The following is a 19,529-nucleotide window of genomic DNA, read 5'->3' as shown; positions in this document are numbered from 1 at the left end:
ACACAGATAGAATAAGGGGAGAAATTTGATTGGTTAACTTCAAATGTTGGTTCTTTTCTTATATGCAATGAAATGTTATGTGAAACTTTTTCTATAGAACTGGACAGGATAAAACTTTACTCATGCCAAGTATTTCTTTATTTGAAACAAAGATAAATTCTGCACATTTTTTTGAAAAGTGCAAATTTAACAAAGACTAATAGGGGAAAATCAATGGTGGTATTACACCTATAGGAAGATGTGGTGCGAGTGCCAATGAGACAACTCTCCATCCAAATGTACAAAAAACGTCTCCAGTAACCTGCTTCCGTGCAAGTAATTGTAATCGTTTCTTTTCAGGTAATTTTTCAATTAGGTGTCCTCATCACTTGATATTTGATTTAATAAGTGATGAAATTTTGCCAAAGACGTGTCTGCTATCATATTGAAATAGTTAACCAAACGTCATCATATTGTACCACGTTATATACATTGTAAATAGGTTTTATATTGAATTACCTTTATTAGTCAAGTACAACAGCATGAAAAAACAAGAAAAATCAAGGTGCTATGAAATATCCAGAAAAGGACGTGTGAGCTGCCCCAAAAACAACTTCTGAAGCTCCAGTATGTCTATGTTTGATGAATACTCGATCTCCAGCTGCTAGCTCCATCACAGCGCTAATTGTACTAGAGTCCGCAGATAGTCCTTTATGTGAGTAACCTAGAATATATGGCTGATCATTCTTGTTCAGTTGGTAATGAACTACGGCACCATGATTTGCCAAAATCATACATGAGAAATGGTATAGTCCTGGAACCCTTGCTGTAAACACGCCTGTTGATGGATCATATGCTTCACCTCTGTTCAATTTCACGTCATCGAATTTCAAAATCGCATTTATTCCAGTTAATGTAAAATGCGGAGAAAGTGCAGCAAAAAATGCTGTCTTGACTGCTGCTGTATAAATAAAAAAAAAGTTTAATCAGTTATAACAATTAAACTTAGAACTAAAATATTTAATTCAATCAGTTTAAGGAGAACGACAAGTTACGTTCCTAAAAGAGCAAACTTTTTTGTCAACGGAATTCTACTCCTATAGGCTTTCTTATTTAATTTCAACACTACTAGAACACACCCGTGATCTCACGGGTCCGTGACTGAATTAAAGTATATAACTATGCGCAAGCCTTATTTTAGTATTAGTATTGTCATCTGATAAAGATTATAAGATACACGGCAGTTTTCTCTGCTTTCAAATCTTTGTTTGAACCCGTCGAACTTGAACTTATCAATTATTGGTAATATTTATTATTTGGAAAACAATATGTCCTGGAATGGAGTCAACAGCATTGTCTATATTAGTTATAAATAAAGTTAAATTTTTTGTTTCGCAGTTTTACGTCATGCCCACTAACAAATAGAAAACTGTACCTATACGCCCTATTTTTAGTCCAGATTTTTAGTATTCGTATTGTTATCTTAGAAAGTCTTACTGATTAAAATATTACAATAGGTAACAATTTGACAATTTAGTAGTGTCAACCTTGTGATTATGACCCGTATATATAGCATATTAATCCTGAATACACCGTTTGGTGGTGCGCCTGTCAGATGCGGAACGTACAGATAAGGTAATAGGTAACAGGTGATTCTAATATGACGTGCTTCTTTCGCTTTGTAAACAACACTGTGTGAAAATTCTCGATATATCTATACTTAGCGCAGACTCAGAGATATACATAATAATGGGTGTTACAATATACCTCCCACGTAAATCCACATGTTTTTGAACCTACATTGCAAACGCTTTGCCAAATTTATTGTATTACTAATTTTAATGAAACAAAAAACATTACAGAACTTTTATTCTTATTCAGATGCATAATAAAAAGAATTAATGTATTGCAACTAGTTTTGTTTTATTTCCTAAATATAGTAACACTGTATATTTTGTGCAATGTCAATTTCATCATGGAACACTTTCTCTACAATGAGGGGTTCATTAAGGGATGCAAATAAGCTTGATATTTATGTCACGATTTAAAAAAATATCAATATACTAATTTAAATTGCAGTATAAAAACAATATTTAGACAATATCACAAAAATAAAAACTTTTTTGTAACCAACGAAGTTCGTATAATATTGTATTAAAATGGAATTCTGAGGTTTTCTATTCTATTGCCTTTGATTCAGCGAGTCAACATGGCAGCTCCTTCTTTACGAAATGTCAATTTTGGATTTGACGGTAGCTTACGAGAAAACATGTAAATTAAAAATCGCAAATATTGGGTTTGAGAATTAAACATATTTTTTCTAGCGGTTGTTAACGAAATAATTATTGCAAGTTAAAGATGTATGAGAATATTTGAGCTTTATCTAACAAGGAGTAAAAAAGAACAGCTTCACACACGGCATACCAACCCTCGCTTCAGTATTTAAATTAACTTATTTGTCCTATTAGAATCGAAATAATTCATGGAAGCCATAGATTTGTTGTAAATTTACACATGGCCTGGGCCGTGATATTCGTTAATTTTATCCCTCGCTAACGCTCTGGATAAAATTCGAATATCACGGCCCAGGCCATGTGTAAATTTCCAACAAATCTATGGCTTCCATGAATTATTTCTTAAATATACTATTGGTATCGGTATCGGACTCGACCCGGAACTTCTTAATTATTGGCAATTTTAATTACGTGGAAAACAAAAGGGCCTGGAGTGGTGTAATTTTTAATCTACACCTTTGTACTATATTAGTTATATATAAAGTTGAATTCTGTGATTCGTCGTTTTTACGTGATGACGGCTGACAAATTGGACCTCGTAATTTTAGTATTATAGATGTATGTATTGTTTCTGTATTTTGTAAGGCATAATATTTACATTTTCTTATATCACCGTAGTTCTAAACAGGTAAGCATATCTATTTCAAAACTGTCCAATGTCCAGGAAAACCAAACGATCGTCCTCTTATAAAGTAATCTATCTTAGATGAATCCCTTTTCTGAAGTGGCAAGTACTGAGCAAGGTGTAAGGGGTTAGAAAACATTACAGAGTGTTTAATCAAAGTTAGGATATAGGAAGTTTGATAGGACTTTAACAGTATAAAAAACGTATAAAAACCTCTCGTTATTCGTCTTCCAAACGAGCGCAATATTCAGATAAATTAATGGTGGCACGAACCCTTAGCCTAGATTTATGACATCTTCTGTAGCCAGTCAAATACGAGTTTTTCAAACTGCAATAGTATAAAAATAACAAATATAACGAATAATGGAGATAGGCTTTTTTGTACATATATACGACGGGAAAAATTCGCGCAAAGCATTATTATCTGATCCAGTTAATTTAAATCAGAATAACTTTAGTCATCTTCTGTATGCAGATGATTTAATCTCAAGTTCAGAAACACCGAATGGCTTGCAACACCGTGTGGATGCCTTACAATCCTTTTGTATTGATTGGGGCCTAAATGTGAACACCAATAAAACCCAAACTGATTTTATCAAAGAGTAAAAATAGATCTCTATTAGATAAACATTTTTATTTTGGTCCCCAACCATTAGAATCTGCTACAGAATATAAATACTTAGGTATAATCTTCAACAATAGAGGTAAACTTAATATAGCAGCTGGAAATCTTGCTGATAAAGCACGTAAGGCATATTTCGCCTTAAAATCAAAATTACCATATTCTAATTGTATTGCAGTGGACAAATGGGCAAGATATTTCAACCCATTAATTTCACCAATTATGAATTATGGATCTCAGATTTTAATATAAATCTTTGCACTGCTGATACACTACCATTTGAAAAGGTTCAGAATATTATTATGAAAAATGTTCTTGGTGTTCATGGTAAGGCTTACAATTTAGCTTTACGTACAGAACCTGAGCTATATCCAGTGTGTTTTATATCATATAAACTAATGTTTAAATACTATGCTAGGTTAACTGACATTGAAGTTGGAAACATCCCAAAATTTGATTTATTAAAATCTGCATTCAATGAAGATAAAAAAAATTGTATACACAAAAGAGCTCTTGCTGGGTACAATCATTACATAAACTAAAAAAGTTAGTCAACTTTGATTCACTTCAAATATCACAATATGTTTGAGGACTCACTGAAAAACATTTATTAATGCAAGATTTTGGGTCAACTTGAGAATATTAAATCTAATAACACAAGTAAACTAAGATTTTATTGTAAAATGGGCTCATCATTTGACTTGAAAGCTTACTTAAGATTTGATATTAAGAAATATGAAAGATCACTGCTTACCATTATTAGAATAAGTGCACCTTCAATTGCAATTGAAACTGGGAGGTATAGCAAACCAAAAATTTCGGCAAAGTGAAAGATATTGCAAACTTTGTAAAGATAAAGTGGAAGATGAAGTTCATTTTCTTTTATATTGTCCTCTATATAAAGACCTTCGAGAGAAGTTTGATATTTTCAAAAACCTTAATAATGATGATGATATTATATCAACGATTTATTTACTTACCCAGTAAATCTGGTTGACACTAGACAAATATGTAATTATTGAAGTCAAGCTTTGGAGTTAGTAATAAAAATCTAATGTCAGTTGGTCTACCATAAGTGTAATACTGTGATATAATATATATAATTAGTACTTGGAAATGTTTTCTTTATATTTTATTTGCATAAATTGTCATGTTTAATGTGTTTGTATCTTGGAATGCGCATTGTATCATATGTGCTTTGCCCAATAAAATATTTTGAATTTTGAATTTTGAATGTTACTGTTTCATTGAATTTACTAGAAAAAGATACTATGTGTCAAATAAACCCTTTTTTTTTTTAATTGAAAATCAAGTCTTAAAATAGAGATTTTACTGTTCTTAAATTTTAAACATAGATCAATTATTGCTTTTCTATGATGTGCCAGCGTTTTATTGTTTACAAAGAGTTCTTAAACAAACTTTCAAAGTCACTAAAGGCGAGTGCAACTTAGAAGGTGTACTTGATTTGATCCATATTTATATTTGTATTTACCAATAACTAAATTCATATATGTGTTTTAAGGTAATCAATGCTAGCACTGCATGCCATAATACTATATCAGTCCCCGAATTTCGACATCAAGGGGAAAGAATGGATTTTTTATAAAATTTCCATATGTTTAGCATTGGATCAGCACAAGGGTACACAATCCTTAAACGTAAAACTCAGTCGAAAGATGACAGAAAATATTTGTCTTTCGACAAAGTAACAATGATAAAAACCATAATAAGAAAATCTCACTTGTTCCTATTGCTCACATGCCACTGACAATTACAAAAATTTGTAAGGGTTCCACGGAACCCAGTGTCTCGCCTATTTTTGCTGTAAATCTCAGGCTTAACAACAATGAGGAAAGATCAATAAAAATATTCCTCTTGTTACTATTTTATGATTGTAAGAAAATCTAAGTCCATTTATAAGTAAAATACGGAAAAAATGGAATTTTATTTTTACAAAATTTACTTCTGGATATTATCTTATGATCATAAACAAGCTTCTGTCCAAGTTTTGTACAAACCCAGGATAGTTGGAGAAAGTTATTAAAATTCTAAAAACTTTAACCACAGAGTGAATGTTTTGTTTCCCCGCAGAAAAAACTAAGTCCATTTATAGTAAAATACGGAAAAAATGGAATTTTATTTTTACAAAATTTACTTCAGGATACTATCTTATTATCATAAACAAGCTTCTGTCCAAGTTTGGTAGAAATCCAGTATAGTTGAAGAAAGTTATTAAAATTTCAAAAACTTTAACCACAGAGTGAATATTTGTTGACGCCGCCGACGACGCCGACGCCGACGGAAAGTAGGATCGCTTAGTCTCGCTTTTTCGACTAAAGTCGAAGGCTCGACAAAAATGACAGTTAAAGATTTATCTTTGAACAAAGTATTCCATATATACCTTTAGACCTTGCCACGTCCACTTTCATCTGTTCAAAATCATGTATAATGTCCTTAACACATGACTGTGAACTGCACGCTATGAAGGGCAAATACATGGCTATGAAAATGACGATCGTTGGACACGTAATCATCCTAACTACCAATGTAATGACGTTCTTCTTTCAGCGTATGAGTTCTACAAAAAAGAAACAAACAATTTTACTGTAGATATATCTTTTAACACTCACGACAAGAAAAAACTAGAGGCTCTAAAGAGCCCGTGTCGCTCACCTTTGTTTATGTGCATATCATGATAAACGTAGGACACAGATGGATTCATGACAAAATTGTGTTTTTGTTATGGTTTTGTGTTAGTACATCTTACTTTACTGAACATTCATGCTGCTTACAATTATCTCTATGTAGAAAGAACTTGGCTCAGTTGTTAAGATACTTTGAAAATTTCAAGACAGATAGACCTTGGCCTTACGAAAAAATAGGGCAATCAGATTTGCTCAAAATGCTTGGTTTCTGAGACAAAGCCAAAAATTGCATTTTACCCTATGTACTATTTTTACCAATGTCGGCCATCTTGGTTCGCATGCATTAAACATGCATAAAATTTCGGATAAATCCAGTGCAAACACAAATACCCGTCTAAAGAGAGATAATTTTATCCCTCTAAAGAAGGTTTATCCCTCTATACAGGTATAATCACCATCCAGGGGGTTTGTTCCCAACCTGTTGAAGACCATACTTTGATCTATAATAGTTTACCTTTATAAATTGTGACTTAGATGGAGAGTTGTCTCATTGGCACTCATACCACATCTTCTTATATAAATATTGTACATAGACAGGTATAGGTGACTTATTGCATATAGTCATGATGAGACCGGTTAAAAAAGAGTCCGAAGAGTCAAGGATTCAGAAATAATGATTAAAACTGCATGTCATATAAGACGAAAGAAATGTTTGACTCTAAAATTAGAAAAAAAATAATCAAATGTAGAGAAATAAATCATTGAAAACGAATAAAATAAATTTAAAGTACAACTTACCAGGACGAAAGTTATCCCAATCTGAAAAAAATAGTCCAGACGAGGTTTAAATATACATGCCTGGATGGACAAATGAGTCTCTAGCACGAGAAAAACGAGCCCGCGAAAAGTGAACGGACAACCTAGTCGTATATATACTATAATATCTAAAAATAGAAAAATGGATTCCGATTACCCATTGAAACCCAGTTGAAATACATCAAAAGAATCGAAGCTCTTTGTAACAGGTCGAGAATTCTAGTTTTTCTGACGTCAGGATATATATTTGCATACATATAGTAATTTCCAAAACACAAGGCCAGAGTATGGCCTTGAATAACTGACCACTCGACTCAATGAACTACAGTGCATTGTGGGCTACTACAAGTAAACTACTACTTAAACCACGTGGAATTAGTGGGAAAACAGTCAACTAACATATTGTCTGGGACTGTCATTACCAAAGTTTTTATTTTGCAAATATAATTTATTTAATGTAAAATATATAACGTAATCTTCAATATGCATGCTCAGATTAAAAAAATATTGTTTATTGGCTTCACGATTCGACTTTCTTTTTCTCCTTGCAAAAGAAGTTGAACCGGTTTTGTCCATTGTTATGAATTGAACCTGCATTAATTTCACGACATGACACAGTGTAATATCCAATGAAGACTTAGTGACTACTGTCCAGTAAGAAAATCATTTGAGCTCTTTTAAGTATTAGATAAAATACAAAGGTAACAAAGAAACAGGCCGGTAACCACCCTTGCCGGATAGTTTTCTGCACGAGTAGTCGGGTCAAGGTCCGAGGCGAAAGTGCAGAAAAACTATTCGGCTGGTTGTTACCGGCCTGTTTCTTTTGTTACTTTTGTTTTTTATCTGACTTGTACGACGTTTCTTGAAAGTAATAATTCATTTTGCAAGACTAAACATTTGGGAAACTTATTTAGCCATAAAGCAGTAAATGTGAGTTTTAGTATAAACACATTTTTTTCAATTTCATTTTCCTTCAACCGAGATTTTTTTCGAAAACTATACTTACATTTCAAGAAAAAAAATCAGGAATCTAATAATAATTTGATAAAAAAAGAACCAGTTCAAGTAAAAGATGAATGTTGTACACATACAAGACTTTTTAAAATGCAACTTCGTAAAAAAGTAATATATTCTATCCCACCATTCCCCCTTTTAAAAAATCATAGAAATCCCGCGTTTGTCGCTCGATACATGAATTAAATATTCAGTAGGGGGGGTCCCGGGGGGTTGGAACAACCCTTTCTTTGGACGATCAATGAATTTCAAATGGGGACATAAAGTTGGACCCCCCCCCTGTTTTGTCCTGGATTTGGACCTGGATCCACCACTGATATAAATTCGATAATAATATATATGTATCAAAATAATGAATTTCCTACTTCATTAGTGAATGAAATGTTTATAAAAAAAAATGGATTTTGTCTTAATATAATATATATTCAGGCATATACTTTATTTTTTTTTTAAATGCATGCTCGTCTCTAGATCTGCAAGTGTTGATCGAGATTAAACACGTGTTACATTATGATCCAATCGCAGCTTACCTCCCAAAATTGATGACACAAGTTGAATGAATTTCTTCTAGATTTGCTGCTTATTTGGACGTGACTGTATTACATGAACACTTTTTTTTATTTATATGATCAATCGTGCATTGGTGAGTTGATAGGGATTTAATTTTTTGATAAGATTTGATTTTTATTTACTTATTTCCAGTCTTATTTTTATTGAAATATACACGTTAATATCATTATTTCTTTACTTTCAGCTTGTCCAAAATACTATTCATGTCTATATAATAAAGAAAACATTTATTGACCGAATATTTTGCTTCATAAAGGGGGCGGTATGTTCTTTTTTTTAAGTCTATCAACAATTTTCTTTTCCAACGCCTTCACCCAAATAGTTTTGTTTAAATTAGCACTATTTACGGTATTCGGAAAATCAGGAATCATGCAAAACAATTGTCATCTGCTTGACCATAATATTTTGGGATCAAATTAAATATCTATTTCAGAGGAGAAACCATACTCACTCCCTTTTGAAGTTAAATTTCTAATCCCTTAGTGTACTGATATAAATAGTATTTTACTGGAAATGTTTGAAAAAGATATTGATAAAAACTTATAAATATTTTGTTCAATAAAAAGACAGGAAATAAGTCGGTGAATCAAAAAGTTCAAATCTAATTGAAAGTTACAGTGCCCATGAACTCACTGATCATGCACGAGTGATTCTATTCATAAAAAGTGTCCGTGTAACAACTAAAAAGAGTCCGTGTATCATCTCAAAAGAGTCCGTGTAACACCCGTTAATGTACTGTTTTTCTATAGCTCTGCGGGGGGCAAAGTCGTACAAACCTGTATAATGTGATTCCAAAATCATTTCTGCCTAGAAAAACACGAAAACTTTCATTGAAACACTTCTCTCTGTACTTAATGTGTATTTGTTTTTTATCAGGACCTGAACTAATAGTAAGAACATCATAATATTCAGTATGCTAAAAATAAGTGTTATGAAAGCGGCATGGGCGGATCCAGCTATTTTAAAAAGGGGGTCCTAAACCTGGACAAGAGGGGAGGGGTTCCAACTACATGTCCCCATCCAAATGCACTGATTGTCCAAAAAATCCCCGGAACCCCCGCCCCCTGGATCCGCCACTGATTGGGTACGGTATAATAGCTCAATACATTTTTTATAGTTTCATCCATCGATAATATCCGTTCGTTGCTAATTTCATCACAAAATATACCTGAGAGTTTTTTTTATCGTTCGGCTGCTGTCCTGTTGACAAATGTAAAATAAAATTAAAAGTCTCTGGATCATAGTGGGTGTCATATTACCTATTTTTTTCTTCTTTCTAAAACGTGCTTTGTATATACAAATAAGAAGAGAGGGTATGAGTGCCAAATGAAACATCTTTCCAACAAAGACATAATTTAGTAAAGTAAGCAGTCATAGGTTCAATGCTGAAAAGTAAGCTTTTAATGGCCCAAAGATTACTTGTGTAAAACAAGGATTTGTATAGTTAGAAGGATTGGAATCTCGTGGGCTTTTGCATAGACTGTAGTATAATATCTTATGCGGCGAGAGATTTTGTGAGATTACCCGTGATGCATCTGGGAAATGCTAAACATGCCTTGATTAATGGCGGACATTTCATCACCTAAACAAACTGACACCCGATAAGTAAGTATAACAATCCATATTTATCAAACTTTATGCTTAAAATAATAAGTTTAAAATGGTTCTGGTGTAATAAATAACTTTTACGATCGCAGTAAGAGTACACGGATCCATAGAATGAATTTGAATAATGACCGAAGTGACCTCACCCTATCCCGCCTATTGGGCGGTCCTAACATCATTTTCTATTTTTATACTCCTTCCTCAAAATACGGAAATGAGTGATAAAATTTACATTTTCTAACTATACAAATCCTTGTGTAAAACAATATAAAAAAAAACCAAACCGGTCCAATCAAATATATAAAAGGACAAGAAATCTATCCCATAAAAAAATATATATTGTATAGGGGCCTGTATTTCAGTGGTTGTCGTTTGTATTTGTGTTACATATTTGTTTTTCGTTCATTCTTTTTTATATATATAATCAATGCTGTTAGTTTTCTCGTTTGAATTGTTTTACATTGTCATATCGGGGTCTTTTATAGCTGACTATGCGGTATGGGCTTTGATCATTGTTGAAGGCCATACGGTGATCTATAAATGTTAATTTCTACAGTGACGTTACGCACGGTATTGGTGCCACTTAGCGTTACACGACGTTCCTTATAAAACAACGATTTCGACCGCGTTGTCCAACGAAAAGTTTAAAACGTTGACCTTATATTCTACTCGTGTGAAAGTGCCGCTTAAAGTAAAGAGATGTTCTAAGTTGCTTCTTTATAGGGTTTTAATTTTTCCAGCCGGTGCAAATTCAAAATTCCATTGAATTAAAAAAAAAAATTAGATACACGAAGAACTTTTAATTTCTGCGAAGAATTGTCTGCAACAATACACAAAATGACAATTTGATGTCGTGCGAAATGATTTAAATATATAAAAAGAAGATGTGGTATGAATGCCAATTGTGCATATTAAACGAGAACTTTATTTTATATAGATCAGACCATTTCATGAAGTTATGTTATGATAAATATGCAAGAAATTTCGTATACAGTTTAACGTTATGAAAACGCGAACGTTAAATTACGGTTACAAGGACATTTTATTGGACATTTTAGATCGGTTCGGATTTTCTACCTGCAACTCAAACAAAAGTTCAAATCATATCATTTTAAAGGAAATTAAATGTATTTTCCATTCATATCCGGTAACAGGTGATAAAAATTAGAGATATAGTAGAATTTCGTTTGATAAAAAGCCTCTGAATTATTCTTTGTGTTATTTTGTCCTTCGGGACATTTTATTGGACACGGGGAAAATGAAGATGTTTTTAAAATAAGACCGCAGTTACATAATGATGACTTCAGATAGCTTCTTCGGTACATGTATAATTTTTCTGATATTATTAATTTCCATTTTCGTCCGTTATATCTTATGAAAATGAAGACAGAAAGTTTTTTTACGGGTTGAGCAGCTAATTGGGACATTTTTTCACTTTTTTATTTAAACTCTCCTGACGATCTTCCTTCTCTTACAGTTAAAAACGTCTATTACTTCATAAAACGTATAATGTATACAATACAGTTGTAAAATTTTAAACCATTCCACTAACTAATGAATCCGCAATGGGATTTCAGGGACGCACATAAAACAAAATTGTAACAGCGGGACACCCTTAAAATGACGTTATAGGCATCGAAATGAACAAAGTTTTTCATTAAAAAATATCCGAAGCACAAAATCATCTATGTTATTGATTTCTATGGTTTATTTCCTTTCGAATGATATGCATAACATGGTTATCTATTGTTTATGATAAGAGATTTATTTTGAATAACCCGCCTTCTAATCCACATTTCCAAAGTGACACCAATATCGTGCGCAACGTCTGTGTCATTTTGGTCTCTTGTGGACAGCTGTCTCATTGGCAATCATACCACATCTTCTTTTTTTATTATAGACCCAACGCTGCAATTTTCACAAAACATATCAAATGTTCCATCTTGTCGCATATACATATGGATAAAATCACTACAGCTTATTTCCTAATGCATGTAAAGCAAATCTTTGGTTAGCTTGTTTGCTTAGTTTATATATTGTACAACATATAAAATATCCAAGTTAAACTATGCCTATGTATGTATTGTTTAAAGATTTCTATTTTATTTTCAAAGATTATATAAACAATTATACAAACAAAGCAAGCAAGCCAACCAAAGTTTTACTTTGCAGGTATAAGAAATGTAATGATTTTATTCAGTTTGGCAAATGTCCGAGCACGTTAAAAAACGAACAAACTGAAACTACAGTTGCTGACTTCACTACCTTCAAACCAAAGGGAACAGTTTGGAAGTCCCATATACTGAAATAAATATGACAAAAAAATACTTATAGATTTTGTTAACACTGCCATGTATGTAAATATTTTTTTGTCTTTTTTACGAACACAAAATTCAAGGATTTCACATTTGCCTTTAATTATCTATACGAACATTGCTGTACTCATGAATATCAGCACCGGCTGTTATCGACGGCTTACTTTACACTAGTAAGTTTGTCTCATTGGTAATTGTGTTTTTTCGCTGTTGTTTCGTTGCTGTCTGGTGGACAAATACATGAAATCTCTGTGCCATCAACAAACATGTTAATGACCATATATCGGGTAATTCAAATCCTTTTTTTTTTCTTCGCATAGAAACAAATCTTCGTTAACCTGAGCATGGACACGGTGGGTATGGTTGTCCTGCGAGAGAACCGTACTGTGCTGGTGATTTGGTCCTGACGGGTGCTGGTGGGTCCTGATTCTGTGCTGGTGGGTTTGTTTACATTGTATCAGAACGGCAATAAAACGACTGTGTTGTTGCTTAATTTTTCTCTGATGTGTCATAAGTACCATGCAAAGTATATCACAACAATATTATATTGCAAAAGTCGTGCAAGTTCGTTAAACAGAATTGTCCTAACGCTGTGCTGGTGATAAGAAAAACGGTCCTGGTTCTGTGCTCCTATGTCCTGGTTCTGTGCTTTTATATTTTAGTTAAAAGTGGCATATATTCAAGATCATTGATGCTGTACTGTTATTGACTAATTAGCTGTTGTCTGCTTTCTTGAAATTGACATTGTTGTGAATCTGTTTACTGTTATTATGAGAGAGAAAAAACCCCTATTTTTTTTATTTTTTTTTTAAATTAACTGTAATCTTATTTATTGGCCTGTTAATGGAACCCTTCTTGCCCCCTTTTAAGATAAGAAAATATGTTTACGATTTTCGGGATACGATCATTTTGCAAGATCACCAGAATACGTTGTAATTTATACAATATAAAGTAGATGATGTGGTATGTTTGTTGTCAATGGACAAATTTCCATCAGAAACGAAAGGAAGTATGTGTTAACAACCAAACGTCATCGTACGACCTTCAACAATAACCCATAAAATAAAAATGTGAAAGGTTTTGCATAAAAATGGAGAGCAAAATATAGAACAAAGGACTTTCTGAGCGTTTGAATCATGTCTTTAGCAGCTTAAACACATTTGTTTGTGAACAATTGAGTGCTGACTATAAGAATTACAATAGTATTGCGGGTTTGTTTGTTTGGTGTTTTTTTTTTGGGAGGGTGGGGAGGGAGGTGGATAAGTTAGAGCGAGGTTACAGTGAAAGCTTGGAATAGTTTCCAGTAAGATTTAAAAGTTGTATTGTAAAAGAAAATGTATCTTATAAGCCTCGGCCACACCTTACCGGATAGCTCGAACGGACGCCTAACGGATAACTTTTTATCAATCCGTTCATGTCCGTTAGACGTCCGTTCTTATCCGTTAGGCGTCCGTCCATATCCGTTGCATGTCCGTTAAGCGTCCGTTTTATCCGTTGACGTCCGTTCTGTCCGGTGGAAAATTTTGAGCATGTTCAAAACTTTGAACGGACGTCCTACGGATAAAATGTCCGTTGAACGTCCGTTAGGCATCCGTTTTGTACGGTACTCGTCCGTTTTGTATCCGTTATGCATCCGTTGGAGATCCGGCATACCAATTCACCAACGGATGTCTACCGGACGCCTAACAGATAAAACGGATGTAAAACGGACATTAACGGAAGGATAACGGATAAAACGGATGTCTACCGGATGTAAAATGGACAAATGCCAACTGAAATTTCTCATGGTTTATTGCCTTTAATTTTTAGATGGTTTATTGCCTTTAATTTTCAGATTATTTTGTTCATCCGTTTTATCCGTTACGCTTCCGTTAGGTGTCCGTTTCATCCGGTACTCGTCCGTTGGAAGTACGTTCGACGTCCGTTCTGTCCGGTACGTATCCGTTTCACGTCCGTTCATTGTCCGTTGTGTGTCCGTTTGGCATTCTTTATATGTTCGTTAGTACACCAACGGACTCCCAACAGATAAACATTTTGTCAACGGATAACTCTTTTTTTATCCGTTAGGCGTCCGTTCGAGCTATCCGGTAAGGTGTGACCGAGGCTATAGCTATTAAGAATCACTTGCTGTAAGATTTTTCCAACATATTCTTTTTTGTGTCTAAGCGGTTATCAGGTATTTGTTTTTCGAAAATTCGATAGAACACTAAAAAAATCACTAATTTATGAAAGGGCAGGCTAGAATATGTCAGAGAATAAAGACGAGATAACCTAGAAAACACTTCTTAGCTTTTTCATTTCAAAATAAATGTTTTTGATAAAGAATTACGGGGGAGGAAGTGAACAATGTGTCCTACTTTTCTATATTTAAATATTTTTCATGAATAAAAATCGAATGTGCCTTGATTATAATTAAAAATGAGTAAATGGAAAAAATACCCAACTAAAATAAACTTTTATTTTAATATTGGTAATATCACTAAGCTTTTAAGTTTTGTGTGTCAAACACACCATCTCTGTAGTAATGACTCCTTACTAAGATATTTCACTTCATTCATTTTTTTTCTGCATTTTTTTATATTGTGAATTCATAGAATTATTATATTAAAATATAGCCTTAAAAACTGAATCTAAAGCCAGATATATCAAACATTTTTGTTTCCATCTATCCGTTTTCAGGACTTTAACAATCAACATAAACACGCCTGGAAAGTAAAATGCGTACTCGGCTGTCTGTATTCGACCATTTTTAGACACCCCAGGCTCCTAAAAAACAAGCCGGGGTGGGGGTTCAAAGATGCAAATTAAGTACTTATATCAATATTTTATCTTTTCGTGTACGGTTTATGACAATGTCAATTACGAAATGTGCAAACTGCAATAGAATCAAAACAGCACAGACAATGAATAATAGAGATATAATTTTGTACATATATCAAGGGGAAACTTCTTGCAAAGCATTATTATTTATAGTTCATTATTGTATTTAGTAGAAAAAAGAGAATTTAGTGAAAATAAAATCACTATTTTTGTAGAAAATTCACAGACCTTTGTACAGAGATTTTTGTTATGTTTAGCATGGGATCAACACAAGGGTTCATTACCGAGTAAAACAATCAAAATGTCTATCTACCTTGCACATTTCAGAAAATTCAGATCAGATAACGAAACTGGGTCCAGCAACATTTCTAAGCAATTTAAGATTTTGACCCTCATAGTTTTCATTCACCACAAATATTCTCGTTACAACGAATCATTTTAAATACAAAAATACCAGTTGCAGCCTTTTGTTTATCTATAAATATATGTATACGGATAAAGTTATGAAAGGCAGCAGGGTCATCAGGGTGAGGAGTCCATGTCATCTGAAATAAATGCTTAGCATAGATCTATAGAAAGCGACAGATAATCATGACATTAAAAAAACTCTTCTTTTCGACTTTTTTCGAACAAATTGACACATAAAATGAATTATATAGTATTGTGGAATTTTTAACTTATTTTAGATACTATATATTGTTATCTGATATTGGACGAAAGATGTTGCCCTTTTATGTTATTATATAATACAAGTTAAGATCATTTGAAAACACATATTAAACTGCCAAATGGAGGGACAAGAGCTAAAATAGGAGTCATAGATCCTGTTGGCAACAATTATCTGCCCAATTTTATTGATTTTGTAACATTTGTTTCAAATATGACCAACTTCTTATCCAAAATCACCAGCACCGTATCAGGACCCACCAGCACAATGACAGGACCCACCAGCACAGTATCAGGACATGAATAAATTGAGAAAATGCTAAATTTTAATAAATTGCAATGTTTTTTCACAAAATTGTTTTGTCGTGTGGATTGCGGTATAGAAAGCGGACTCTATGAGCATTTTTGTTTTTTTTTTCAGTTCGAGATTTTCTGAAAATGAGTATTTTTGTGTAACGCTTACTGAAACAGTTTAGAGGGTCAATTTTGTAATGGTTTATATATGAACCCATAAGAAACGAAATTGAAAAATCTCAACTGTTTTCTTCCATTTTTTATGAGTGAAAACGTCAAAAATCATCATTTTTGTCTTTGTTTACATTTTTTCATTGATCACCAGCACCCGTCAGGACCGAATCACAAGCACAGTACGTTCTCTCGCAGGACAACCATACCCACCGTGATGGAAGTAATACTTTATATCACGAACTATAAATGTGGATACACAAAATGAAAAACTTAGCCAAATTGTACGGAAGCGTATTAGGGACATAGAAAAAATAAAATTGGCAGTGAACTTTTTTTTCAAAGTCGATACTTTGACATTTCAAATCTCAAAATTTCGACTTTAACTCGAAATTTTAACTTTTCTTATCTTGAAATTTTAACTTTCTAAAATCTTGAAATTTCGACCTTTTTTAAAACTTGAAATTTCGACTTTTTCGAAACTCGAAATTTTGACTTCTTTTAAACTTAAAATTTCGACTTTTCCTCAGTATTTATACGTTTGGGATTACCACATTCACAGTCATTTATATCAACGAGGCGGAGAGTCATTTACATCATAAACTTCATAATATAAAAAAGAAGATGTGGTATGATTGCCAATGAGACAACTATCCACAAAAGATTCATAAGCATATTTTAATAAACTGAAACATTTTAAAGAGGTTATTTTAGATGGAAAATCTTGTTCTTGCCAAAGAATAAATAAAATATGTTTCACGTTCAAATACATATTTCAAGTCTGGACTTCAGATATGTGTATCAAGTAACCCCGCTATTCCGACACACCTATATTACGACATACTTTTATTCAACAGTCTAATATATAAAGACAAGGGTTAATAGTTGTGTTATAAGAATGCAAACTTCCAAAACTAAAAAACTGGGGCAGCTCATTGGTCGTTCTGAATATGCATGGCATTTTGGGCTACTTGATTTACCATTGTTTAAACAAGGCAAAGTCAGTGACTTGCTATTGGGATACCAAACAGGCCTTTGCAACTGTGATGCTTAATGTCCTCAGGTCTGACGATCCTATGACAGTGTCGTGGAAACTAAAACATGGAATATGCGAAAAGGGGGGGGGGGGGAATTCTGTCAACATTCATGTTCTTTACGAATGGTTTCTTTAATATTAAATGCTAATCCATATCTTAGGAACAAATAGTTATCAAAACCAGTTTCTGAATATAAATTGCCAAAATAAGTAAATGACGCTTTAATAATTTGCGTCCATGTCTACTCCTTCTAAAATTGTAATAACTGTTTGAATACTAACATCAAAGTTTTAAGAGTACTTAGAAAAAGTGAAAATTTCGAGATTTCAACAGTCGAAAGGACAAGGTATGATAAGGGCTATTTTTGGCCCCCTCTCCAAATAAGTTTAAATTGATATCAATGATGGTCTTAGTGTAGACACTAGAAAAAATAATGATTTTATTGTGTTCCGGTGAAAGGAAGGTTGCCTAGCAACGGTTTTTATGAAGAATGAAAATTATCACATATTAATTGCTTTATCAGTAAAAATTTTAATATTTGCAAATGATATTGTTTGTCCAAGAAGAACTTGAAGTCACAAATGAAAATACCCTTTAATTTTGTTTATTATATGCTTAAAAACAACCTTGGCAACAGAAATGTTGCCTAGCAACGGTTAAAAAATTGGTACTTGCCCCTCTTAAGTATGAATTAAGCTGTTGTTTGAAGATTTTTTTTTCCATTTGGTGTTTCATCCAATATTTTTTCATATACATCCTTTTTTTTTTATTCTTTACAAATTCTATATTGAGCAAAGGCACACATTTTCAAAAGTATTTAATTTTAAAAAGGAAGTAAAACTAACAAACCTTTCGGATATCTACATATAGATAATATTGACATAACATCTTTAAAATTTCAACTTACCGACTACTGTCTGTAGGACTGTCACAAGCAAGAAAAGGAAAACTCCCAGTCGTGCATCCAAGATTCCGGCTGTTTGAGTCTCATGTGATGCAAAGTTGCTTATATACCCTAAATAAACCCACGTGTGGACACGTACATTTATCAGATATATTGACGAATTCGGGTACGTATTTGTCAATCGAAGTCAATTTAATATTATCCTTCTAATTTGAAAAAAAAGGTTTTAAAAGAATTGGCGAAACAGGTTGTGTTGTTTACGCACAAGATATATTAAAAAATTGACAATAATTACACTTAAATATTGATGATTGTATCAAAATTAAAAAAGAAAAAAAAAACTTGTATGTATATTTTTTTGATATGTTATACATAATCAACAGTAAATTAAATTAAGTAACATGAGTTGTTGATTGTATCTTCTAATAGGTTATAGGCTATCTATATTAAAATGATGCTATTGTCCATCCGTAAATATTAATTTAAACATTGTAATTACATGTCTAATATACCTTCTCATATATCTGAAATTATCATTATTTCCGAATATTGCATCTCCTTGTTTTTGCTACGTAACACATGTTTTAATTGTATTTAATACAATTATATTTCACCGATGTGATAACTTACACCGACGCATGTTGAATTTGAATAGTGTATTGCTTCTTTTTATTCGAAAAATATTTTTTGGAAGTTACACATGTAGAATAAGGCAAAACGAAAATTTTTAATAAGTTTAAGCTTGAGAATATTGTTTGAAATTGAAAAATTCCATGCAGTTTTCCAAAAACTAAAATTTGTTTTATTCATGTTTATAATCTGTGTGAACTGTGTTATATATATTTAAGTCTTTGTAAACGTCAGGCAATTTAGAAGAATTTCAAATTTGACAAAAAAAAACCAAACCAAATTTATCATCCAATTTGAAGTAACGTTCATCTTGAGGTAGGAATGGTAGCTTTTTCGTTTCTGTGTGTCTGGTAATTCGAGTAATCTCCAGGTAACTTTTGGTTAGAATGATAGCAAATTACGGAGTTAGTTCCCCTCAATTGGTAATTTCTAGTGCATGTCAACCAAATATATCTTGAATTACCAGAACAGGAAAAGGAAATGAATGTTATATTTGTGCACTATTATACATTGTATTATTAT

General features: G+C 32.7%; 1 protein-coding gene and 1 long non-coding RNA gene across 4 annotated transcripts in view; one reads left to right on the top strand and one right to left on the bottom strand.

Annotated features, from left to right (window-relative positions):
- Positions 1-482: 482 nt before the first annotated feature.
- On the bottom strand, positions 483-18,505 carry LOC134691122 (collagen alpha-1(VIII) chain-like). Of its 3 annotated transcripts, none has more exons than XM_063551391.1 (4): positions 18,381-18,490; positions 6,964-6,984; positions 5,922-6,098; positions 483-940 (listed from the first exon to the last, which is right to left on the bottom strand). In XM_063551391.1, exons 3-4 carry the CDS (start codon positions 6,052-6,054, stop codon positions 540-542), a joined length of 534 nt encoding a protein of 177 aa, XP_063407461.1. In that variant the 5' UTR covers positions 6,055-6,098; positions 6,964-6,984; positions 18,381-18,490; the 3' UTR covers positions 483-539. The 3 variants fall into 3 exon arrangements, with proteins under 3 accessions (XP_063407461.1, XP_063407463.1, XP_063407462.1); XM_063551393.1 differs by having other exon boundaries at positions 483-937; XM_063551392.1 differs by lacking the exon at positions 6,964-6,984 and having other exon boundaries at positions 18,381-18,505.
- Positions 10,012-19,529, top strand: part of LOC134691124 (uncharacterized) — a 34,964-nt gene continuing 25,446 nt past the window's right edge. Inside the window, exon 1 of the long non-coding RNA XR_010102098.1 lies at positions 10,012-10,170. This is a non-coding gene — a long non-coding RNA (uncharacterized LOC134691124). The remainder of the gene's footprint in view (positions 10,171-19,529) is intronic.

The sequence above is a fragment of the Mytilus trossulus genome, chromosome 11 (genome assembly GCF_036588685.1).
Source record: "Mytilus trossulus isolate FHL-02 chromosome 11, PNRI_Mtr1.1.1.hap1, whole genome shotgun sequence".
In the NCBI taxonomy this organism is placed as follows: domain Eukaryota; kingdom Metazoa; phylum Mollusca; class Bivalvia; order Mytilida; family Mytilidae; genus Mytilus; species Mytilus trossulus.
This window is presented reverse-complemented; position numbering and strand designations above follow the sequence as displayed.